Source organism: Scomber scombrus, chromosome 2 (genome assembly GCF_963691925.1).
Source record: "Scomber scombrus chromosome 2, fScoSco1.1, whole genome shotgun sequence".
NCBI classification, from domain to species: Eukaryota; Metazoa; Chordata; class Actinopteri; order Scombriformes; family Scombridae; genus Scomber; species Scomber scombrus.
Genome location: NC_084971.1, coordinates 25154489 through 25180545, shown reverse-complemented (window position 1 = coordinate 25180545; position 26057 = coordinate 25154489). Strand labels below are relative to the sequence as shown.

Sequence of the window (26057 nt, the reverse complement as noted above, 5' to 3'; positions counted from 1 at the left end):
GCTAAGCACGAGCAATCCACCATGAGGGCCGGGAGGGGAATGAGACAGGGTCAAATTACTGTTGCTGGCGTTGAAATACCCCTCAAGGCTTTTTTTCTTTTCTTCCGCAGACACACATTCGCCTTTTTTAAAAACACACATTCGGTCACAAACGATGTCACAATGTTTTCACCTATTGAAGCATGTACGCACACACCGGTCACTGTGTCCACTTGCTGTGTTTCAGCATCAGTTTTGCTGAAATAACCCATTGTTAACCACCTCCAGCCTCCACTGACTGTCTGTGTGCTGCGTCCTACACACACACACACACACACACACACACACATACAACCAACCTACACAAAGTAAACACACAAGCAGAGCACTCTCCTTGGTGAATAAATGATGCATGACCACGGTGTAAATGTTTTAAAGACCTGGAGTCGAAACATGACGTGTGCCAGCATGTTTGTGTGTGTCACACAGCAGGACGATGAAAGACAAGAAAAAGAAGAAGGCAATGCCAATGGGAAACATCTGTTCATCACTTATATAACAAAAAACCAACAATAGACTATTTTCACAGCCGCAGATGCAGATGTGCGTGTTTTCCTGTTCGTACTGCTGCTAATATCGCACATCTGCATCAGAAAACCATATGCAAAGAAACAGAAAGAAAGAAATCACGAGTCTCACAAGAAAGAGAGAAAGGAGGAAAGCAAAAAGAAGGAAGAAAAGATTAAGGTTAAGCAACATCTTGAATATTCAGCATCACGTGCGTTAATACCAAAGTATTAAACCCCCAGATTATGAAGTTTTAGTTTAGTTTTAGTTTAGTGAAGTTTTTCTTGTTGAAAATGTGTGCAGGTGTTTTCAGACGGTCAAACAGGAGCACACACACAAGTAGCGGAGACAGACAGAGAGAGAGAGTGTGTGAGTGTGCCCACAGTTCACAGTTTTAGGGCTAACTGTAATCTGTGCTAATCTGGATTAGACGTCTAAACAGGCATCAGTCAAACTTCTCCTCAGTTCCATTCATCTTTGGTTGCTGGTTACACAACAGATCCAGAAAGCAGTGTGCGTGTGTGTGTGTGTGAGTGTGTGTGTGTGTGTGTGTGTGTGTCTCTCTGTGTGTGTGTCTCTCTCTTTGTGTATGTGTGTATGTGTGTCTCTCTCTTTGTGTATGTGTGTATGTGTTTCTCTGTGTGTGTGTGTGTGTGTGTGTGTGCGCGTGTATGTTTGTGTCTCTCTCTCTCTATCTCTGTGTGAATGTGTGTGTGTCTCTCTCTCTCTCTTTGTGATTGTGTGTGTGTCTCTGCTGCTTCCTGAGTCTCTCCCCTCATACAGGACAGGCTGCAATTTGGAGCGCAGGTTAGCAGATTAAGGTTATTGCTGCAGCTCTGTCAAACCAAGACGCCATGCCTCTAAATCAGGGACGTGCGTGAGTGGGCGCATTTTGGGAAAATGGAATGAGGACACAAAGCACTGTGTCATTGCCCTGGCGTCACTCTAATTTGGTTTCTACTGAAGCAAAATGTTGGGGGGGAAGGGTGAGCCGAGCAGCAGCAGGTTCTTCTGTCAGAGACACAGTGAAGCACAATGAAATAAAACTTCCAGCACTGTTTTATATAATAAGTCCATCTATTAATAACAGTGATAATGTTAGGGTTTAAACTTTACTTCTTAATCTGTTAATGCTTTTATTACAACAATAACTAATCTTTTAAAACATTAAATGTCCAAAAATGCCGACAAATACCCATCAGGAGCTCAAAGTGACGTCTTCAAAGTGCTTCTGTTGTCTGACTGACTAACATTTAAAAAACCCAAACTTATAAATACCCAATTTACAATGTTATAAACAGAAAAGGCTGCATATTTTCACATTTAAGGAGCCGAAGCAAAAGAAAGTTTTGCATTAATACTCGATAACTGACGTAAATTATCAATTGATTTTTAATAGTGTTACATTTTTTGTTTATATTTCAGCACTATAGGTCATATTAATGTTTTTATTTTGCCAGCAATAGAACATATAGGTTATTAATAATAGAGGATACTGCTTCCACAGAGCACGGCATCGTCTTCAGGGTTATGTGAAAAGTGCCCTGAGATAACTTTTGTTGTGATTTGGCACTATATAAATAAAGATTGATTGATTATAAATATGTAAAGTCTAAATCTTTGAAATCAAAATCTCTTATGCAAGAAATCCTGATAACAGTGTTTCAGTGCTTGAGTCTATCACAAACAATATTTTACTACTCTTCATGTCTGCTGTCCTCCTTTCTACACCTTTTCATTCCCTCAGTCTTACTTTTTCATGAGTACTGTCACATTTAATTTCCTTCTAAGGAAACAAAGAGAGTTGTCTCAAAATGTCAGATCCTGGAGTTAGAAATGAAACAAGGACATCAAAGAAAGTGATATTTGCACTTATTCATATTCAGAAGAAGCAGACTTTATTTGGTTGCAGTCGGTGCTGTGAATAAAAATCAATGAATAGTTTTTTAGTCAATATTCTCTGGTTCCTCGTCTCAAATGTGATGAATTGTGTTTTTTTTTAATGTTACTTGAATACCTTTAGGTTTTGAATTGTTTGTTGAATAAAACAAAACTATCTGAAGACATCAACTTGGGCTCTGGGAACTTGTGATGTTCATTTAAAAAAAATATCATCTGACATTTTTAAACAGATTAGTCGTTTAATCCAAAAACAATCATGAGATTATGAAGTAATTGTTAGTTCCAGACCTATTTCTCCACCCCACCTCTGTTACATCTGTCTTTTCCTGTCCTCCCTCCCCAGGCTGTAACGGGGAAGAGCTTTGGAGACAAGGACTTCCGCAGTGCGCTGGAGAACGGCATCCTGTTATGCGAGTAAGCCTGTGACATCGCTCCCTTTCAGGCGTTTGATGTTTGATGAAGTAGCGACAACTTACACAAACTCCCTTAACATTCAATAAATCTCTCCTTCCCCCCCCTCCTCCACACAGACTGCTGAGTGCAATCAAACCAGGCCTGGTCAAGAAGATCAACAGACTGCCCACCCCCATCGCTGGGCTGGTAAGCAGACACTCTCCAGCGTGACATTCAGCCCTTGCAAAAAACAGCACCGTTCATCAAAGTGATAAACTGTGTCTGTGGTCCCCTGCTGTCTTTTCTAGGACAACCTGTCAGTCTTCCTGCGGGGCTGTGAGGAGTTGGGCCTGAGAGGCTCCCAGCTGTTTGACCCCGGAGACCTGCAAGACACTTCCATACGAGCCAATCTCAAGTAAATGAGAACGTGTGGCTTTTTATTCCTGTTTATGTCTATTTGAATGTTGAATTACATGGTGGTAACACACTTTTCTCTCTCATTAGGGACTCCGACTGCAACCGCAAGCTTAAAAATGTGAGTTTTCTTGCCCTTTCATCCATTATCCTCAATGTCAGTGTGTTAAACATTTATAAATATACACCAAACTCCCCCCTCTATCCATCTCTCTCTCTGTCTCAGGTGCTGAACACAGTGTTCTGGTTGGGGAAGGCTGCCAGCGGCTGTGCCTCCTACAGCGGCCCGACTCTCAACCTCAAGGAGTTTGAAGGGCTGCTCGCACAAATGAAGGTGGTGAGTGAACAAAGTGAGAAGGACAGAGCAGGCAGGAGGAGGAGAAGGAGACTGACAGAGAAAACAAGATAGTGGCACGGAGGAGGTGCGGGGGATGGATTTGTTAGTTTCCTGTCTTTGTTGGGGTGCAGGAGAGACACACCAGTCTGGAGACAAACACATTTTTTTGTTTTTGTTACACACACACACACACACACACACACACACACACACACACACACACACACACACACACACACACACACACACACACACACACACACACACACACACACAGGATATGAGTTAAAAAAAGGAGTTTGACTCTTGTTTTTTTAATCTTTTGGATCAATTGGAAGTCCATTAATACAAGTTTATCTTCATTGGTTTTTTGGGTTTTTTTTTTTACACAAGATGCAAAAACACCTGAGATCTTTTTGTTTCTAATTTTTCTATCTCTCAGTCTTTTTCCCCTTTCAAACATGCACCCCTTTACATTAATCTGATGACTATTTAACATGTCGGTCTCATGTCTACATAAGCAACCAGGTCACTATTAACTAAAAGTCACAATGGCAATCTTACAAGGTGGGGGTCGGAGTGAAAGGGGTAAGGGGAGTATACATAATGTTGAAATGTGTCTTTTCTTTCACTATCTAACATCATTAATAAATTTAACATCTCCGTCATCATATCTTCTGCACAAAATCGGTTTAATAAACTATGAAAGACTGTGAAAGAGACAATTTTAAGCTTTGAGGAGGAAATCAACCTTCTAATGTCAGATCAGTTTATAAAAATGTTGCCCCCACAGTGCGAGTAGAGCAGAAGATGTTAAAAAGCTTTCTAACAATCACAGTAATAATTAAACCAACTCTTCACTCATTCTAACTATTGAATACTACTAATTTTTTAAGACAAGCAACATAAATTGCTCTCTAATAAGGTTAATCGATGAAAATGATTCGTAAGTGTGTCAGTGGATTCAATGAGAGAAGCTTGTATTGAGGCTCACAGTAGTCATTAATTTCAACACTTTAAGACCAAAATAAGTTTAAAAATCCATCAGAGATGCAGGCTGTAAACAGACAAATACATTTAATATTCTTAACTCTCAGCTCACTCTCACACACCAGGTGCCAAATATCACACAAGGATTAGTGTCTCTGTGAATATCCTGTCATGTCTGAATAAAACCATCAGGAACATTAATGTAAAAGTTATCTTCCTCATGCATATTTCCTACTTTTATGCACTTGATCATATATTGTACTTGTAGCTCATGTGTTTTGTGTGTGTACATGTGTGTTTGCAGGAAAGTGAGAGAGGAGGGGAAATCTCACAGAACCGCAGTGTGAGAGACAGCGGCTATGACTGCTGGGATTCAGAGAGGAGTGAGTCCCTCTCACCACCACGACACACTCGAGACAACTCCCTAGACAGGTGAGAGACATCTGTCAACATGCTCACACACACACACACACTCACACATACCTCAAATATGTGGACACACACTCATGCTATAGGACTATTTCAGATCACTTATGAGAATTTAAATACAACTTTTTATGTCTTTTAGCTCAACAACAAATCTAATTTTGATACTGTTTCTTCATAATCACAGTAATGCATACTAAAACTGATTTTAGGCTCATTATATTTTTACATTTTAAAGACCTGGGGGAAAAAAACTGTAAATGTCCCTTGTATGAATTTAGTTGTTAGTTGAAATGTGAAATTATAAAATGTTTTATTTTGTTTTTGACAGTCTGGACTCCTTTGGCTCCCGCTCACAGCACAGTCCCTCTCCTGATGTCGTGAATCGGGGAAACAATGATGGTTTGTTCTGATTAATATCTTTAAACTTTGGAGAACTGTAGCGAGAACAAGGCCAGCTGTTCCCCCCCTGCTTCCAGTCCATATGTTAAGTTAAATTAATTGCTTCCTGGTTATATAGCCTCACACCTAACAGGCAGACATGAGAGTGGTATTGATCTTCTTATCTAACACTCTAAAAGAAAAAAATGTGTTTCTAAAATGTCAAATGATTCGTTTAAGGCAGCAATACAAAACCACTTTTCCGTAAATAGACCCACTGCTTATCTCATGCATGTTGGGGTTTTAACCTTGGTATGTTATGGCCAGTCAGACCGGCTGTGGACAACAGCTGAACGTCTCAGCCTGTGTGTGTGTGTGTGTGTGTGTGTGTGTGTGTGTGTTTTTGTGTGTGTGTGTGTGTGTGTGTGTGTGTGTCCCAGATGCAGCAGCTGTTGGTCTCAGTAGCAATCACTAGAGATTTGGACCTGGGAAATGCAGACAGAGGTCAACATCCTGCCTGTCATGTGGGTTTGCGTGGGTGTGTGTGTGTGTGTTTGTGTGTGTGTGTGTTTGTGTGTGTGTGTGTGTGTGTGTGTGTGTGTGTGTGTGTGTGTGTGTGTGTGTGTGTGTGTTGAAGCGGGGGAATCACAGGCATCCTGTTTGTGTCTTTTATGTTGGCAGTGTAATGTCTGTGCAGGAGGGTGACAAGAAAAACACTATTCCAGAGCCGGGAATAAACTCATTCCCAACATTCCCAACAGGTCACAGAGAAAGTGTGCCGCCCCTCCGAGTAACATTTACAATACCTACCAGCAGAGAAGATTGATAGTTTATCATATTCTGTCTGCAGCATGCCTAATATATTCATGCACAAAGAGGTTGGCAAAAGAAGAAGTGATTAGGAAGTGATTAGTGTGTCTGATCCTATACTGTAATGGTGTTGCTGTGATATATAAATGATAAGTCTGCTCTATTGATTTCAACTTGAATCGTATTTTCGTAGCTGGGATTTGGGAGCAGTCAGATGACCATGCAAATTATAAAATAGTTCACAGTTTAGCCGGATTGTCTAAAAACTGCTTTATTTTGACGTAAAACCAAAAGTGAGCATACTCAAAATGCCACGGGTAATACCTCTTTGCATGGAAAAACAGCCTGTAAACTGTGATGGAGGTTTACAAAGGACAGTTTATGTAGTTATTTTACTGTTTGCCTTTGGTTTATCTTCCAAATAGGTTTTACTACCCTGGAAGTTTGTTTGAAATCTGGCTGTCTGAGTCATGCTCATGCTTCTCGAAACCTCACCTTTTAAACAATATTGCTTTGTTCCTTGATGTCAGCAATTTGTGAGCAAAACGTTATCTTCAGTTGTAGGAATGATGACAAAATTATGAAAAGTAGGATGTTATAAAGTGGAAAAATCCTTTAACTTCCCCATCAAATTTTGTGTGCCAATGTTTTGTGAGACTTTTTCAAACACCACAAGGGCATTGAGAGGTTATCATAGTTTGGATATGCATAACTACCTTGTTATTCTTTGTAGAACTTGGTACAGTGGTAGATAAGCAGCCCCAAATGGCCACTGAATAAAAACAAATGTAATTTAATCATGCCATGTTTGATGAAAATGGCTAATTTCCAATTTCAGGCACAATCATGACAATATATTAATCTACTGACATGAAAAATGAAGTTGGACTTAATAAAAGCCAACATGGCACCATATGGCTTGACAACTGTTTAGCATTTGCGGAGGTTATTATGCAAAGACCAATTAAATATAGTTGTTCAAAGTCTTGTCATACTTTCTAACCTTCCTGACTCTTTTATCTTTTACACTCCACTACTCTTTGTTGCCCAGGGCGAGGCAGCGACTCAGAGGCAGATGCCCCCAGCAGAAAGCCAGATGTGCGAAAGGATGACATGTTGGCCAGACGGACCTCCAGCAGTGAAGCGAGGAGTTCAATTCCCTTTAACCAGTTTCTTCCCAACCGAACCAACGCAAGCTCCTACGTCCCGAATCCGCGCCGAAAATCACACATGGAGGAAGGAGAGCAGAGAAGGTAATGGCCTACGCATGAATACAATAAATTATTTTTAATGCTGATCTTATTCATAATTCATTTTCATTGTTAGTATAAGTGCTGCAGTGTCAGCTACAAGCACTGAGCAGATTGAAATGAATCACACAGGACACACATTTTCCTTATTCCCTAATTTTTCCCTGCCATCGCAAACCGTTCCTCAGTCACCCTAAGGCTACCCCAGAGCAAGCTGAGGGCAAAAGACTACTATTCAGAACCCCAAAAACTGTCACCTGGGCACCAGCACCTGAGAACAATGGGGAAAAACAAAAAAGTGAAGAGGAGAAGGTGGCTCAGGACATCTTGGAGCAGAAGAGGCTGCAGAAGTTGGAGAAAGCAGGGATTAAACTTCTGCCTGCTGCCGTTCGCTACAGCAGGTCAGAGAGGAAGAGGCATAAAAAGAGCTGCTGCCACTGTGATTGGACGGTTTTGGTCGTGTTCACTAACGAATAGTTGTGATGGTTAATTGAGTTCTGGTGTGCTTCGGTCACACTGGTGGTGTGATTTCACTTTTAGCTTTGTGTGGCTGCGTGGTTGATGAAAATCTGTCTTTTTTATGAAGAGTTTTGTGTGTTGGCATAAGGATCTGACTAACTTGCTCGCTCATTTTTTTGGCGTTTGAAAAATTGTTAGAAGTTGAATTAAATCATGCCAGTTGTTCATTTTGAAAATAGAGGTTTCGGTGGATGTGAATCCTGTTCTAACACACAAGTTTGACATTTCACTGCAACTAATCGGTAATCATTATGGGTGCATGTGAAGTCTTTGCATGTCACAAAATAGCACGATGGATTTTTTTAAGCATCTCTGAAATGACTTTGCCACGCCATCTCCAACCTCAGCCCTCCAACAACGGAGGAACAGACAGTGAGATCACCTTCCCCGAACATCATCCTTCGCCGCGATAATGACTTTTTGAGCTCCCAGAAATCTGCATGGGATTCCTCCTCTGACGGGGAGGATCAGGCAGAGGTGCAGAAAGTTCCAGATGTTCGCAGAGATGACCTGGCGTCTAGACGAGCTCCCCGCGGCCCCGTCAATCCCAACGTGCATCAGTTTGTCCCACCACCTGTATGCAGCAACAAAGACAGAGAGCGTTGGGAGGGCATTAGACGAGCCTCACAGCAAACACTGCAGGAGAAGGAGATCAGGTTAGACGCATGTGTGTGCGTGTGTGTGAGTGAGTTTGCAGTTTTTCTACAATTTCCTCTAACTTGCCGCTGAATATTCTTTCCAATTTTCCTACTCTTTGTTTCTCTGGGTGTCGTGGTCACTGTGGTTTGACGTGTGTATGTGTGTGTGTGTATGTTTCACTTTGATGCGTAACGTGTGCGGTGTGATGCCACTGACAGTGAAAAGGAAGCAGTACCTGACATCATTACACGCAGAGACAACCCCTTCCTAAAGTCCACCCCTCGCCATGGCGTGGAAGAGGAGGATGAGGAGAAGGAAGAGGGAGAAGAGGGAAGGGTTAAGGCAATGCCTAATAAGCAGAAGGATGACCTGGCTCTTAGGCGTGCTCAGAGTAGGCCACTCCCTCACAGGGATGGACCAATGAACTTTGCCCCTGCCTCCATGAGCCAGGCAGATATGCAGAAGTGGGAGAGACTCAAGCTGACTGAACCCAGGTGCCCAACACACACTCTGTTTTACACACATGCCGTACAAAGCACTAAAAAGCTGCTGTATATCAAGTGTGTGGAATGTAGATGGATGTGTGCTTCAAAGCTGATGAGAGACTTTTTGACAGTGTGTGTGTGTGTGTGCCTCTAGTTTTAATTAGCCTTTATTGCAGGCAGATGAGGGTCATTAATCTGCAAAAATGAAACCAAGCAAACTTTCATATGAAGTTACAACCCAGATGGCTCCCTTTAGATATGTTTGTGACGTCTCAGAACAAACAGAGCTGGAATATGTGGGTGGTTCGGTTCTTTATTTTGGATTACGTCCAGCTGAATCCACAAAACCTCCACAAAAAACATTTAAAAATCGCAGTTGCTTTGCAAAAACGGTATACTTAAAAGCCTAAACAAATAAAAGAAATAAAAATAAAGGTGGAGAAGAAAGAGACATTTTAACATTGTTGACCAAGTCTGAAGAAATTGATTTTAAATTCCAGAGAGTTACTTTTCAGAAGAGATCAAATCAAAAGGGGTAAACAAAATGGTTCTAGTGGATCTTGTGACTTTCTTTTAAAATGGGTGTGACTGTGACTGTTCAGGTGATAAATATGTTTTAAAAAGTCCAAGTGAATAGTCAATTATCTATAGCCCAAGTCTGAGTATTATAGCTGAAAATTACTGAATGATTAGTAATTTTATCAGTTTATTAATTGGTAAAAAAAAAAACACCTTTTATTATGAACTAAGTGTTTAAATAATCTATTCAGAAAAAAATGGAAAGCATGTATTAGTTCCAGCTTTTTTAATAATATTCTTAGTTTAATGACAAAATAAGCAATTTGAAGTCTTGTCTTCTTGGGCTCTGAGAAATCATGATTGGCAGTTTTTTTAGTTATTTTACAGATGAAATGATTGAATGAAAAAGTAAATAACGACTTAAGGATATGTGAACTGGGTCCCCTACACTAAACATGATCTGAAATATTTTAAAAAACTTCAAAAATCTCCATAGTCTTCTTCGTCTTTGTCTATTCTCTCAGCTCTTTTCTGTCTTAAGTCTGTTGTATCTTCTTTTGTTAGCAGCTTTAAATCTCCTTAGACAAAGTTTTCTCTCACTCCTTTTTCTCTGTCGCTCCCTATGTTCTCATCTGCTTGTTGATTCTCCTCATTATTGTGCACTTCAGTCCTCTTCAGTCTTCTTTGACAGGCATTGAAACAGAGTCGGGAATTGGCCGGTATGTGTGAGACTCTGTGTGTGTGTGTGTGACCAAAGAAAGAAAAGAGGCGACTGTTGGCTGTGAGCACTGCTTAGTCTTTGTTTTTCCTCTCTGCGCTGATGTCATTAGATCGGATAAAGAGTTTTTTGTGCTCCCAGAGTAGCAGCAGTTACCAGGGAAATGTGGCTACCTAGAGTAGATGAAAAAAAAAAGAAGCTTGCGTGTGTGTGTACTGTGTACGTGTGAATTTCTGTGTGTGTTAATTTGATTTAAATACACAACCCCATGCTTTGACCCCCTCCGTCCATCCACACTTCCTGTCTGATTCATCAGTTCCACCTCATCCTTCCTTTGTCTTCACAGTCTGATCCTCTTCTTCTTCCTCTGTAGTTGCTCATGATTTCTATTCCACCCTGTTTCTTTCCCCTCTTGCTTTTTTGTGTGTGTGCTGTTGTGTGTGTGTGTGTGTGTGTGTGTTCGTTACTGTGTGTATGTTCTTCATTTGTGAGATTGTATCCACAGTGAGGCTAGCCCGGCCCCTGTGTGTCAGGCTTGTCTGGAGAAAAATTATGGAAGTCCTTTCAGCGGATCAGCAAAGGCTGGACGAGGTCACAGCAAAGTTGTGACCTTTGGGGGTGTGACTGAGATCGAGCAGCCAATAGATACAGTCACGTCAAGTGAAGGGGAGGAGACGGAGTTGCTAAGACGACTCCTTTCCAAGGCAACTGTAGCCATGCCTACCATTGGCCTGGTCTCCCAGCTTTCAGAGCGGGAACGCAGGTATGGACGAGGCCAAATACAAGACAGCATTGGCTAGAATCCAAAGTTGCTTGCATTAGTATGAAGTGAACCCGAGGAATAAATAGATTTTTTTTCCTCTAATCATTAAATAGTTAATTAAACTGCTTGTCGATGTTATTTTGGAACATGTTTTTACATGCAAGCCTATTTGAATTAGTAAATTAGGTAGTTTGGATGCACCCTTTGCATTGCACTGATTTGCTTATAGTTTTAATAAGAAGCAAAAAGGTACACACGCAAACAAGGATACTTGCATGTATATCCTACTGTGATAACATACATAGCCTGACCTATGATACCTACACAAACAAGTTATTATAAGAGTTATTGACCCAATATTCATTTTTTACATAACACAACTTTAACATTTTAGAAATACAGTATTTTTTAAAAGAACTGTGACACATGTACTGAATGGGGCATTTTATAGTTGAAAAATAGGATTTTTGTGGTTCTTGAGGTCTCTGTGGTGGAAACACTTTTTATAAATGCTCTTAAACATATCTTTGGCGTTTAAGTGCTGCAACAGTGCTAATATGTCTTTAATAAGACAATTTATTTAGCCTCAGCTGATTTATTAGTCTAACTCTTATAGGCAATAGTAAAAACACAAATCATGCATTTCTATAACATTTGCTAAGATAAAACCATCTTCTTACTTCTGATATCTTTAAAATGAAACAAAATTACCAGTCAGACCATAGACTCTCTATGGGTCAGACTTACAGTAAAACACTTCACAGATGGAGGTTTTCACATGACTCGTGGTCAAAGTGTCCCAGTGGGGTCGAAACCTCATCTGAGCTTTGAGGGCTGTTTGTAGATTTGCATCAGTTTTGCATGTTTTCTTTTCTAACCCTCTACTATTTCTTGTTGTTTTAAATTCTCTGAATATTTTTCTGATCTCACTAAAAAAATACTTTTACAATCTTTATTCTGTTCTCTCTTTGACCACCTCTGGTCTGTTTTTGCATGTTTCTAATCTGCATTTACTGTAATTTTATTTATATGCTGTATTTTTGGAGGTGTTGGGTATAGATTTGGCCAGGAATGATCAATTCCCTGTTGCTGGAGTTAGAGTTTTTTTATGATGCTCTCACAGCCAGGTAGAAGGAGATCTCGCCCCAACTCAAACTACCCCAAACTTTGTTGACGTACCACCACGGACCCCCAATGCGGCTCTCTCTCCTGCTGAACTGGATGCACGTCTGGCTCAGTATGAACGGACAGCAGAGGAGGACGATGAGGAGGAAGAAGAGGAGAGGATCCCAGATCTTCAGAAAGACGACATGATGGCGAGGAGGACGGGAGTTTTCCATAAACAAAGTGCCACTACATCAATTTACCACCGTTTTCTTCCTCTGCCCGCCACCAAACGCTGCACACCAGGGGAGGTCACCACTGATGCTGCTCCAAGGAACAAGAAGGAGGTGCAGGCAGACAGGAGCAAGAAACTTAATGTCAGGTGGGCTGAGATTTGTGTGGATCGATTTCTAACAGTGTGCAGAGGCCACTAACAACCTCGGTGTGATGTGCCGCCTTGCAACAATTCTCCAGCTTGATGTTTAGTTATTTCAATTATAGGAGTGTCTCTCATAGAGCGGAGCAGCAGCAACCGAGAGATGCCATGGAAACGCCTCAACCGCATCCTGACATGGCGGTGATCCGATCAACGTCTCACAGCGAACATGAATATGATGATGATGATGAAAATGAGCCTGAGCCTGTGCCTGACGTAGCGAAGGATGATATGATGGCTCGGAAGATGGGATTGTCCCAAAAAATTAGCGCAGCCAGAACAAATCAGTGCTTCGGCCAATTCTTGCCAGTACCAGGATCAGTCAAATATAACGTTGCCCCCGTGTCCGCCATGAAGCAACTACACAGCAGACCAAAACACTCAGAGAAAGTGACAAGTGAAAGGTACGACCCGTGTTTGATGACGAGATTGTGCGACTAACAAAGCTTAATTTTACTGGTGAAGAAGATGAATGCTTGGATGTTATATGGCTTCCCTTTCTAACAGTAATGTGTCCCTGTGGGTGATTTAGAGATGATCCTTTTGTTATGGTTTCATGCCAGCATGTTTCAGTCCCTGCAGCTGGATGCTTGATGTGGTTTTATTTATGCCATTTGTATTTCAAAGGACTGGTGGACTTTGATTTGCTGCTGTGGTTGGATGCGTCATATGGATCAGCTCATAGTTTCTGCTTTGGTGTGGACTAATCTTGACTTCTGGTTCTGTTGTTGAGGTCTAACTTTGGCTTTGTTTGGCATGACTCGGGTTGTTGGGTTCAAGTTTAGTATGGACCAGTTGACTGTTAAAAATGTATGTAATCAGTCTTTAAAGGTTGAAACTAAACACAATTACAGAAAAGTATCTTCTTGCTTACCTTTAATAATATCTAGCCACTCAGCCACAGTAGCTTTGGTTTAATTTGCTCAGGTTTGTGGTGGTCACAGCATTGAAAATTTACATCAGCAGCATCTTTAATAGCCTCAATACTCTGATAAATACCAAGTTACCAGAGACTAATTTCTTCAGTAGAAATGTGTTTTTCTTTACTATAGTGTCTTTGTGACACAGTTACTGGAAGATATGTTGCTGTTGAATTTCTGAAATGTCATTTCTGAAAGCTGTGAGCTCAACAAATAAAGAAGCAGAAATCTCAGAACCTCAGCAGATTAAAACAAAATCTATCTGCATGGCTAAATCCTATTAGAGGTAAGTGTGGAAATATTTATTTTGTAATTTGGGCCCATTTAAAATGTTTATTTCCACTCCCCACTCAGTGATCTCAGAGCAGGTGTTTTGCCTTCAGGTGTGCTTTAAAAAACCAAATCAGTGCTGGTTTGTGTGCGCTGGGGAAGGTTTCCAGTTTCCGCTCTATTTTAATTCGGCACACAAATCAGCTCGTACCACTTAGGCCTACTTGGACTGATGGCTAAATGGGGCAAGTACACAAAATAAGTAAGCATAATTGGGCAAAACAATGCAGACTTGTATCCATCAATAGGAAAGTTACTGTGCTGTTTCTGCCAATTATAAAGGTGGAATTAAAGTTTGGTTGCAATAATTGTTAAATAAATGACAGTAGCATGTTATAATTCTATTTAAAGTTCCCCTTATATTTACTCATTTATAGTTAGTTTCAGTAATTTTGATAATCATTCAACTGATCCTTATTAAAAAAAGTTACCATGACATTTTCACTATTTCCTGCTTTGTGGTCATTAATTCAGTGTCATACATGCTGCCTTGAGTGCTGCCTGCACTCTGTTTAAGTGGGTTTCCTCACCCTTGCACTGCATAACAAAAGGCACACCAGTATGGCTGATGACAGCTGGTGGGAACCCCACATTTCATCATCATCATCATTTCATTACATCACTGATTGGGGTGTGTTCAGAGATGCAACATGGTTAAAAGGTTTCAGTCTTTTCTCACTCTGATGTCGTTTGGATGTCCCGGTAATCTTGGTTTTTTATCATGGATCGTTGTTTTCGACAGCATTGTTACTGTGGCAACAGAATCTCAGACCCCGCCCTCCAAAGCCCCGCACAGGAAAAGTGTAGGGCAGAAGGAGAGGCAGGAGGAGAAGAAGGAGGAGGAGGATGGAAAGCAAAAGGGAGAGATGCTGATACCTAACGCCTCTGTCACTGATGTGACTGAGCCCTTCTCTTCTCCGTCAGTCACCCCTCCACCCAGTCCCGCTACTGCCCCGACTTTTAAAGAGGAGGTAAAGTTGGAAAAGCAGATTGTGGAGGAGAGATTTAAGGAAAAGGTGGAGGAGAGAAAAGGGGATATAACCAAGCAACCGCGAAAGAAACCCTTCTGGCTTGAGGACAAAGATCTACCTCCAATGATGTGAGATGCCTGCTGACCTCGTATTGCATGTGTCTTCACCTCAATTTTCAGATTTGATAAATAAGATGTTAGCAGCGCCAGTCTCCATTTATGCTCCTATTCATATTTTGTAAGCTCTGCACAACAACCAAACAAACAACCAAAACGATAACTCTCTACTTGTGCTGCAAATGATGGCAAGTGTTGAATCGATGCCTCCCCCCCTTTGAGATGTGAAGTGTGACATTCGCACCCCTGCTACACATTGCCTCACCCGCTCTTTCCTCTTGTTCACTTTATTCTTTTGTTTTAGGATGAGCCGACGAGTTGCTTTTATGTCTGAGGACACTGAGTAAGTTTATGGACATGGATCTAGATGAACTTCTGCATGATAACGATATAAAAAAACACGCCCTGCACACTTGATTTGAAGAGTAAACCTCAGACTCATTACTATGCATTGCCAAGCTTCAAATCATTACTAACATCCAGCTTTTTAGTGTCATCTTTTACATTTTAGTTTTACTTCTTATTTAATGCTATTTTTGTTTGCTTGTTATTTTGGGTTTAGATAATTAATCATTGAGACACACACTCTAACATAGACATCATAACTAACATACCTTGTTAGGTTGAATGCTGTTGCTATGCTGACTAATTTAAATACTTGCTGTTTTCCAGAGTCAAATGGGACACGGTTAACATGCTGAGTCACGTGATTCAGTGCTTTACACGTTTACTCTCTGTCTATTTCCTGTTTAGGAGTGTGAGTATGAGTGACATGCTTAACGAGGACGAGGTGGGGCATTTGCCGACACTGAGCCAGTCACGTTATGAGCGTATGCAGGAACAGTACAACAACTTCGAGGATGACGAGGACCAGTGGCAAAATGTAAGACACTTATGATATGAAATAGTGGTATAAATTATAGAAATAATAATATTACCCTCAATACATGCTACCATTGTTTGACAATGTGTACCTGTGACAGGAACTGACTCGCTGGAAGAATCGCCGCCGCAGTGCATCACAAGAGCTGATCAAGAAGGAGGAAGAGAGGAAGAGGATTGAGAAGAGGATGAAAGAGGAGCGAAGTGACTGCAACAAGAGGAAAAGCATTAAGACCTACAAAGAGATCGTGGAAGAAAAGTAAGGACAGGAGGAACATGGCTCTGAAAATGTGTACTCTAAAACAAACTGGGCTCTTTGTTACTTGACAAATTATGTATCTTATTTTGATAATTGATCATAGTTAAAAGTATTCTGTGTGTATCTGAAGCCTGATATATCATCTAGCTAGCTTATTGTGCCAGTGCCACATATCACAACCTCTTGACTTTGTGCTGTTCTTTATTCTATATTTAAAATGTTTTAATTTAAATAATGTGTGTTTCTCTAAATTACTCCAGAGAGCGCAGGGAGGTAGAGTTGCGTGAAGCCTACAAGAACGCAGCAACTCCAGAGGAGGCAGCCATGATTTTACAGCGTTATGCTCTCCGCTTCACCATCAGCGACGCAACACTGGACAGTCTAAAACTCCCCAGATCCACCTCAAAACCCAAACCGGACCCAGACCAGGTGGACAAAGAGCACAAACCTGTTCATGACTCTGAGACATTGGACCCTCTGCATGAACCAGAATCAACTGTTACAACGGACCAGAAGCACACAAAACCTGAAGACATGCAGATAGATAAAACCGCTCAACAAGAAACTTTGGACGCTGTCTCTTCCAGCCCCTCAGCACCTAAAAGCCCCCTCCCCTCTGTCACACACTTAGAAAACACACCCCCTCATTCCCAAGACGTTCATGAACCTGAAACGCAACCGACTGAGTCTCCAAGCACACACAAACAACCAATTAAAGAAGACGCACAGCCTGAAACCAAACAGACTCCACCTCAGACTGCAGAAGTGCAGCCTCACACCCCAACACCTGTACACCCACTCCCCTCCCTTCCATCTGTGTCCGCCAGACCTGTTCCTCTCTTGGCAGCCAAACCTTACTGCCAGCCCCGGAACTTGCAGTCTGGACACAAACCTGTCAAGGTGAGGGGTTGATACCAAAACAGATCCAGCCAGCATCTTCTGACACTTCCCCATTCCACCTTATTACCTGACCGCATGCTCTCATTAAAGGGGTTGTTTAGCTTTTAGGAAGTTTTACCATTTTTACTTCTTAACCAGAGTCACATAAAGTCATGGATACCTTCTCTAGTTCTCCTTGTGGAGTTTGTAGGTGAGTTAGCTGTGTGAGCAGGATCAAGAATCAACTTCCTTCAGACAATATCTCATCTATCTAACTGACATGTAATCCACATATTAATGTTGATTATTTCTCTATTGACATGGGACATCTAGGACTGGGTATTGTTTAAAAGATGACGATACCAGTACCAAACCAAGTACCCTTAAAGTGATACCAATACCAATTGAGTGCTTCATTTGATACACATCATGTGAATAGAAGCATTAAATTGCATAAAATGCCACAACTCCTCCACATTTAAATTATTTGATTTTTACACAAACGCACTTTGAAAGTCTTCAATTTTTTAATACTTATCAATCGAAGGTATTGAGTACCGATACCAAGCCCTGATTGACATACAAATAATGTTAGCCTTTGATCTACTTTACATGCTGGATGAATACAAATATAGACTAAACTTCTTTTTTGATTAGTGCTCATTGTGGCAGACCATGCTCTCTCCACATTGGACCTGTAAAAGATAGTTCCAAATAAAAATGCAGGTGGTCAGTTTTTTCTGTATTTTTTCGGACAATTGTTTAGAAAAATGAAATGCTCTGCAAAAAAGTAAATAATAAAGAGCTTGGAGAATATTTCGTTAAAAAGGAGCTGCAATTGATCTCTTAAATGTCAGATGAGCTCCTTAAACTGCACACAGACACATAGACACTGCATACCATGATTGTTTGTGACTCTCTAAGTATGAAAAATACTGTAGTTTAATTTCCAAGATATTACTATCACTTTAATCCTGACCTCCATGTGTGTGTGTGTGTCCCACTCAGATGGACGGGTTGGTGCGAGTGAATGGAGAGGCCACAGAGGACTCATCGGTCACCATTCCACCTGCCTCCCCTCTGCACTCACCAGAGGAGAACAAAGATGTTCCCTCCAAACTGAAGGAAACAGAAGTCCCTTCCAAACAGACGGAAACAGACGTCCCCTCCAAACAGACTGAAACAGAGGTCTCCTCCAAACAGACTGAAACAGAGGTCCCCTTCAAACAGACTGAAACAGAGGTCCCCTCCAAACAGACTGAAACAGAGGTCCCCTCCAAACAGACTGAAACAGAGGTCCCCTCCAAACAGACTGAAACAGAGGTCCCCTCCAAACAGAAGGAAACAGAGGTCCCCTCCAAACAGACTGAAACAGAGGTCTCCTCCAAACAGATTGAAACAGAGGTCCCCTTCAAACAGACTGAAACAGAGGTCCCCTCCAAACAGACTGAAACAGAGGTCCACTCCAAACAGACTGAAACAGAGGTCCCCTCCAAACAGAAGGAAACAGAGGTCCCCTCCAAACAGACTGAAACAGAGGTCCCCTCCAAACAGACTGAAACAGAGGTCCCCTCCAAACAGACTGCATCCACTCAAGAGACGGCAGCGCAGTTGCCCCCTCGTCAGACGGAGAAACCCCCCTCGTCTTCAGGCTCCAGCATCAGCTCTCTGCTCGGTGGCAGAAACTGTGTCATCAAGACGACTATTGTGACAGAACTCACGCAGACTCATGTGGAATCGCTTCCCCTGGAAGTCCAAAGCAATGGACAGGTAACACTATAGGTGACATGTTAAAGGATACCTGTGCTTTCTTGTGTCTGACTATTTACTACAACTTTCAAATTTAGTTGATCATTACTGACAATTTTCAAGAGCATACCATTGGGTTTTAGATTGTTAAATTTTTTTCCAGCTATCAAGCAGACACTTGTTTCAGTGTCTTATTCGTGCAACATAAAAATCAACTTAAATACATTTAAATTAGGCTTTAAGCTTAAGAGAAGTTATCCATATCTTATACTTATCTTATATTTATGTTTAGTCAAAATTCTGCTGTTGCTACATGGAGATTCAGGTGAAAATGTGAAATGCTTTAATAATTTTCTTCTGCTGGTGCTGAGTGTTTACAAGAAGATTTGACATCTGAAACATAAGAGGTCAGGTAATGATTTGCGCCAGTCATGAGCTGTCTTTCTGCAAAATTCCATCAAGAAAGGAGAAAAACAATACACAATATGGATGTTTCTTAAAAATAATATTGTGAATACAGTTGCTATTTTGCCTTTAATGTCTTCTTCCAATTCAGCAGCAGACTCTGACCACTGAATCAGTTAAATATACCAACACAGCAGAGTTTTTTCCCCCACAGAAATCATTTTTTTGTCTTCATTACTACTAAAGTGATAACACAAACAGCAAGGTGAGAGAAGAGAATTAAAAAAATATCCCTGTGGAGAAATTTGTGTTTTAGTCTGCACTTCCAAAAGATAAATAACTGCAATATGCAATTCAGAGACATAAAACATTACAAAACAATTTAAAAAAACAAAATATATGGTTACACTCGTATATTCAGTACTACACATAATCTTACACTGGGCCAGCTGCATTTTTTAGCTCCCTAATCTGGTACAAAAGCATATTAGAAGTGGTCCGATCTACATAAAGGGAATTGATATCTTTTGCCAGAAGGTTGAAACTCACAGTGCAGAATATGAGCAGGGCCTGAAACTATCCTCAGTTGTTCACTGTGATAGATTGCCTTTATGGAAAGCAAGCTTCGAGCCTCTTCAAGTTGATTTTAATATTGCATTTACATGAACTGAAGCCAGCGACTGCCTGGAAGGTAGGAAAAAATCAGAACTCCTTTGGTATGCTTTTGAAAAATGGTCAGCAGTAAATAGAATACGATGTTATTTGCACAACAAATAAAAACATCATGAAATAGTTTAATAGAGACCGAATAAATGTGGACCCATTTTGTTTCCAGTCGGTGTTTTATCCATTTAGCTGAATATTTAACTTTCAGGTGAATGGCACTATGAGATCAGTCGGAAAACCAGCAGAGGAAGAAAAGGCTCAACCAGTTGTTTCACCCTGCAGCATGCAAGAATATTCCCCCACTGTCACAGGTAAAACTGCTTTATCCTAGATTTACCATTTTCAATCAAGTATCATTTACAGAAGTATAACTAACACTTCTGTAAATAATACAGAAGTATTGTTTACAGCATAATTTTTTCTTTTAGCAGTTTATTTTATCTGTTTGTTTGTTTCTTCCTAATTTACAGAGGGACTCGAGGAGAGCAATGTCAATGTGAGTATCCTCGAGCAGCTCCAGCTTTCTATTTCTGTTCTTTCTTCATTCTTAAATTTGACCCTGTCCTGACCCTTCGTCTCCTGTAGCTGTAGTGACTGTAGTCAGACTTGTCCTCTCACCTTTCCTCTCTTTTCTGTCCTTTTGCTCCTTATACATGTGTGCGCGTGATTGTTGGTGGGGTCTGGGTAGATTGAGACCCCCATGTTGAACTTGGCTAAACGTGTTAATCACTGGGTCTGGGACCCCAATGAAGAGCGTACACGCCTGGAAAGGTGGCAGCAGGAGCAGGAGCGCCTCCTACAGGTACACTGGTGGAATAGTTTGTGCATGTATGGCTCCTTGAATGTTAACCGGAAAACAGAAGTGATGGATGTGTTTACATACGTGTAAGTGTGTATGTGTCTGTCATTGTGTGTGTTTCGGCACTTACAGTATTTAACATACGCTTTGTGTCTCTGCAGGAGCAATACCAGAAAGAGCAGGAGAAGCTGAAGAAGGAGTGGGAGAAAGCACAACTGGAGGTGGAGGAAGAGGAGCGAAAACACAATGAAGAGGTACAAACCCTCACAGACTGACGCAGTTATCACCTGCTTTCTGTTCACTTTCTGTGTTTACCTCACAAAGACCGGAATGGTCTAAATGTTGCTATTTACCATTTTCCTTTTTGTACACTGAAAATTAAACTCATTACTTTCTTGTTTTGTCTGTATATCTTCCAGGAGAGAAAGATCCTAGAGGAGACTGTAACACCCCTCAATCCTTCTAGCCTGTTCAACCAGCAGTCATGCCAGACAGGGAAGACTTCATCAGCTCCAGAAAACAATGAGACACAGAGCAGTCTCGTTCCCCTGCAGCAAAATGGCCAAAAGATCTCCACAGGGAACGAGGATCAGCACGCTTCCAAGCTGCATTTCTTCCAGGGTGAGATTCATGCAGAAATACACTGATGTGACTGTATGTAGCAGCAGGTGTCAACTCATTCTTGGTTCAACTCAGAGTTTGTGTAATAACGCTGTTTTTATGACGTATTTTTGTAGATTCTGCTTGTGATGGTGAGCCTTCAAAGAAACAGGAACTGTGGAAGACGTCCTCTCTGGACAGAAACCCTCAGCTGAATCAGGCAAATATTGTTAAAAGGTATGCCAGGATATTTAACGTGTGTCTGCTCACCACATGTGGCTGCAATATAAATGTATTTAAATGTGCTTTTCTATTAAAAAATGTGTCTCAAATGTGATTTTTATTTAAGTAGATGCTGAGATTTTAATGAACAGTTGTACCGCATGTGTTTTGTGTCATGACAATCATTTGCTGGCTGTGTAGAAAAAATAGCAAACATTTTTTCCTTTTCTATAGCCTTGAAAATTACACATTTCACTTTCTCACCCTAACACGATTTAAAAAATAAATAGTAAACATCTGGATTCATGCAAAAATAGCAATTAGAGATTTCATTCTTTATCCACAGGTCTGGTTCCCATGACATCGTCTCCGACAAAAAGCAGCCCTCCTCATCATCACCTCAACCTCCTTCACCCAGCAGGTAATGACACATCCACACATACAGTGCATGACTACAAATGAGAAAAATCTCACTTGTTAAAGAATAATGAGATCAACTTAACTGTGATAAATTAGAATAAATGTCACTGACACTGATGCATGTGTGTGTGCATGTGTGTATGTGTCTGTGTGTTGTAGATGTGTCAGTGGAAAGAGATTATGTACTGGCTGTTCTCAACCTCTGGGAAAAGGAGCTGCCATGATCATCGACACACTAGGACTTTTTTTCCACATGCAGTGTTTCAAGGTACAGTGTTATTCTATACACACACACACACACACACACACACACACACACACACACACACACACACACACACACACACACACACACACACACACACACACACATTAAAAACATTGCTACCAGTTATCTAAGGTTGGCAGATCTGACATATTTGGCTTCTCTATAAAGGTTTGCATAATGTACATACAAGTATAGCATGTGTACTAACTGATTGAACTTACAGTACTACAGGAGTGAAAGGTGTCCCTCATGTTTAATACGGCATTTGATAGTGATAAACTATCCTCTCTGTGTATGATGTTCATTTTAAACTGTATTTCTCTCCTCAGTGTGGAGTGTGTGAGGGGCAGCTGGGTGATACCACAGCAGGGACTGACGTCAGGATTCGTAATGGACTGCTGAGTTGTCATGACTGCTATATTGCATCTCGAGGTGAGAACACGTACACACACATGCACAGACAAACAGAGACTGACATAGATAATATACACATTTGACGTTGTGGAGATGAGTAGCTGTTGACCTGTCGCCATAAATGGGACTGTCATGACTCAAGGGCTACGCAGCTACGTAACATTTTGACTTAAAGTAACCTCATTATGCATGTTGTAATAACTCAATCTAACATTCTAAAACTTTGAAATGACAGTAAATTAACATATGGTAATGATGTGGGTGAGTGTGTGAAAACTTTAGATCTTGGCATGGCTGTGGACACCGCCTCCACACTAACATTTAATAAGTTATGACAGGAGATGTCCTACAGACTTTTAAATACACCGTCATGTGTTTGTGTGCAGGCAAGGGACAGCCCACCACTCTATGATGACCTGTATTCCGGAAACCTGACCATCACTGGCAGTGATTGGACAGAAAACATTCTAGAAGTGACACATCCTGGACAGACTGGAAAATTCCGGAACCCTCACCCTCGGAATCTCCTCAGAACTCTGGAATCATTGTTCAGTTTTACGGATACTGAACACAATACTGGACTATTGGCTTAATATCACACGCACATCAAGTACAGTACATGCTTCTTGAAGTCCCAGTGAAATTAAATATTTGAGGGATTTTAAATCAAACCTTTCGCATTTGATTGGACCAGTAAAAAGTGGGCAGGTCTTACCGAGTTAAGTGCAATATGGAGCTGTAAAGAGAAGACCTTTGGCTCTGCACACACCTCCCTCACCTGTTAGATCAGGAAGAGATGAATGAATTAGATTTTAGCTTTTGCCTGCTGATATCCAAACACACATCTCTTCCTATCTTTCTCCATATTGCTCTGTTATCTATTGGACCCACAAATGGTGAAGTTTGGTTTTATATAACCAGCATGGCTACCTACTCACCCAGAATCACATTTGATTGGATGAACTTTGGTAAAGACCCCTGAGTGCAGCATGAGTCATCAAACACTTGAAACCGTTTTACGGGAAGAGAGACAGTGATTGCACAATTAACAGAAAGACTAAGGATTAAAACTGGGGAAATGTATTTTTCATTTCACTGGGACTTGAATTGTACACATGTAAACCCCTTTTTTAAAAATATGTGTAGCATGGATTTAAGAAATCAGTGTGTTTATGACTTTGCACATCCATACTCAGCACAAAGTTTAGAATAACAATAATCTGTTCTACTGCAGTACAAGCTAAGTATTTTACGCTACAAGCTAAACACTACTGTCTGTTACACATCAGTCCCAGAATCTGAGTTTCATTAACCCCCGCTTCTGCGCTGATCATGTGACTCCACTCCACTGAGTGTGACGTGAAGTGGTTCGGGTTGGATAACCTGAAGTAGCCTGACCATTATAATGCCTTACTCATACCTTCTCATTCATTTTTTGTGTTTACAGTTTTGCATGAGAGAAGAACATATATAAGTTATTGTGAGTGTTGCTCAGATGGAAACGTGTGAGTTTGACGTAGGTTTTTATCTTCTCGACAGTTTAACTTTCTTCTTAATATGTTGTACATCATCATCATCATGGTTTTGAATTTTTATCCAGTTGCTCTTAACTGTGGCGGATTAACCCACACGAACATTTTCTTTATAATTAATTCTAAAAGAATGAGAATGCATGTTAGTAATAATACTCTAAATATTTTCCCTTTTAAGATGTTTTAACCATTGTTTATTCTCATGGGTTGATTGCATCCGAATCAGTGCCTTATGTAATGAAAGCTAGTGTATGTGAGGGAGTATTTCACACTCACACGGACCTCTGAGTCTAAGCACATTGTGTGTGGGTGTATGTGTGGGTGTGTGATGAGTGTGTGCATATGTGTATGAAATCATGCATGTATAAGTATGTATGCAGTGTGTGATTTGACTTTAAGCACAGTTCCATACCAGCAAAAAATATATTAAAACGGATCAGCGTCTCCTAATCACCTGCTGTCCTCTTCCACCCCTTCCTACGAGCTAAACCAATGACACATTATTTGCTGCTTCCTCGTTAATTAATCCCTGTATTATGTCCATTCAAAATGTCCTACTATCTCTCCTCGTCTGCCTCTATCACAAGTGTTGCCTCCCCAGAGTCTGAGCTCTCTCTCCTTTCTGTGTTACTGCGAGTATCTGGAGCAGAGGTCACATGACAGTGTCTTCATCACTCAGAGGAATAGAGCGCTCAGTTCATTGTCTTTTATAGCAAGTGTATGTTTATCAATAAAATATTTTAAATGGGATGTTGCTTTGTGGATTTATTAAGCTTTTTAAAAAAAAAATTAAGATGCATTTTAAGTGAGCGATTTATTGCGAGTGATTTTGACTGTAGAGAAAAATGTCTTAACATAATAAACAGGTGGAAGAAGTATTCAGATCTTTTACTGACTCCTTTATATTACAGTGTGTGAGCAGCATGTTACTGTTGTTCCTGCTGGAGGTGGGCCTAGTTTTAACTACTTTATATACAGTTAGCTAGTTTAGTCCTGTGGTCGACAGTACCATGACAGTAATTTCAAAATACTCCATTACAAATAAAAGTCCTGCAGAAAAAAAACCTTGTTAAGTAAAAGTACACAAATATTTAAGTAAATGTACTTGTTTTGCCCCTCTCTAATACTGAAGCATCAGTGTGTAATCAGCATTTTACTGTTGTAGCTGCCAGAGGTGGAGCTAGTTTGATCTATTTGGGGTCAATATATTTGATCTATGTTATTAAAGTTTAACTTGCAAATATTTAAATCAAAATGTGTTTGTACAGTAGCTAGCTAGCTGGTAAATCAGATATGCTAAATGTAAGCTAGCTAACTCCATTTCATTGACCATTTAAGAGGCTAGCTTTTCATGGTGCTAGTTAGAGATTATGTTTATTTTACTCAACATTCATGTTTTTGTTGTTCATAGAAATTATTGATTAAAGTTCTAATCACAAATAAATCAGTCAAAAGTGTCCATCTTGGAATACTTCCCAAATTCCCCAGTGTAACTTCCCATTGAAAGTTTACAGAAATGTTCCGCCTCTTTGGAGCCCTAATCGTGAGATGATTAATGGGAGAAGAAAGAAGAAAAAACAAAGTTCTGATACACAAATTTGTTTTCAGTTTTTAGACTTTTTCTGTAAATTTAGATTTTTTGGTGAAATATTGGATAATTTGAACATTTATTGAAATTAAACCATGTCAGAAGTTTAGATGGAAAAATCACTATTTAGTGGAGCTGTTAACAACTCATAGACATCTGAAATGTGAGCCCGACTACACACTGTTTTTTGTAAGACGTCTAAACCAAAAAGATTGGAAACCCATGGTCTCATCTTTAATCATTTGTTGTATTTTAAAAGCTTTTTATATTATCCATTGTGTCAAACATTAATCTGAAAAGTAGCTAAAGCTGTCAAATAAATGTAGTCGAATAGAAAGTACAATATTTCCCTCTGAAATGTAGTGGAGTGGAAGTATAATGTAGCATCAAATGGAAATACTCAAG

At 40.5% G+C, this 26057-nt stretch overlaps 1 protein-coding gene across 2 annotated transcripts in view; it reads left to right on the top strand.

The window, feature by feature from the left end:
• The window catches only part of LOC133994066 (LIM and calponin homology domains-containing protein 1-like), a 30629-nt gene extending 5817 nt beyond the window's left edge, over positions 1-24812 (top strand). The window contains exons 2-23 of one of the 2 annotated variants that reach the window (XM_062433252.1): positions 2792-2862; positions 2979-3048; positions 3150-3256; positions 3346-3376; positions 3482-3592; positions 4887-5014; positions 5340-5410; positions 7251-7452; positions 15274-15312; positions 15723-15852; positions 15953-16110; positions 16371-17010; positions 17998-18759; positions 20018-20120; positions 20280-20305; positions 20770-20862; positions 21028-21229; positions 21346-21445; positions 21777-21851; positions 22010-22118; positions 22448-22550; positions 22919-24812. In XM_062433252.1, coding sequence (XP_062289236.1) covers positions 2792-2862; positions 2979-3048; positions 3150-3256; positions 3346-3376; positions 3482-3592; positions 4887-5014; positions 5340-5410; positions 7251-7452; positions 15274-15312; positions 15723-15852; positions 15953-16110; positions 16371-17010; positions 17998-18759; positions 20018-20120; positions 20280-20305; positions 20770-20862; positions 21028-21229; positions 21346-21445; positions 21777-21851; positions 22010-22118; positions 22448-22550; positions 22919-22944 — 3357 coding nt within the window. In that variant the 3' untranslated portion in view covers positions 22945-24812. The remainder of the gene's footprint in view (positions 1-2791; positions 2863-2978; positions 3049-3149; positions 3257-3345; positions 3377-3481; positions 3593-4886; positions 5015-5339; positions 5411-7250; positions 7453-15273; positions 15313-15722; positions 15853-15952; positions 16111-16370; positions 17011-17997; positions 18760-20017; positions 20121-20279; positions 20306-20769; positions 20863-21027; positions 21230-21345; positions 21446-21776; positions 21852-22009; positions 22119-22447; positions 22551-22918) is intronic. The other variant, XM_062433260.1, reaches the window with a different exon arrangement.
• Positions 24813-26057: the final 1245 nt, after the last annotated feature.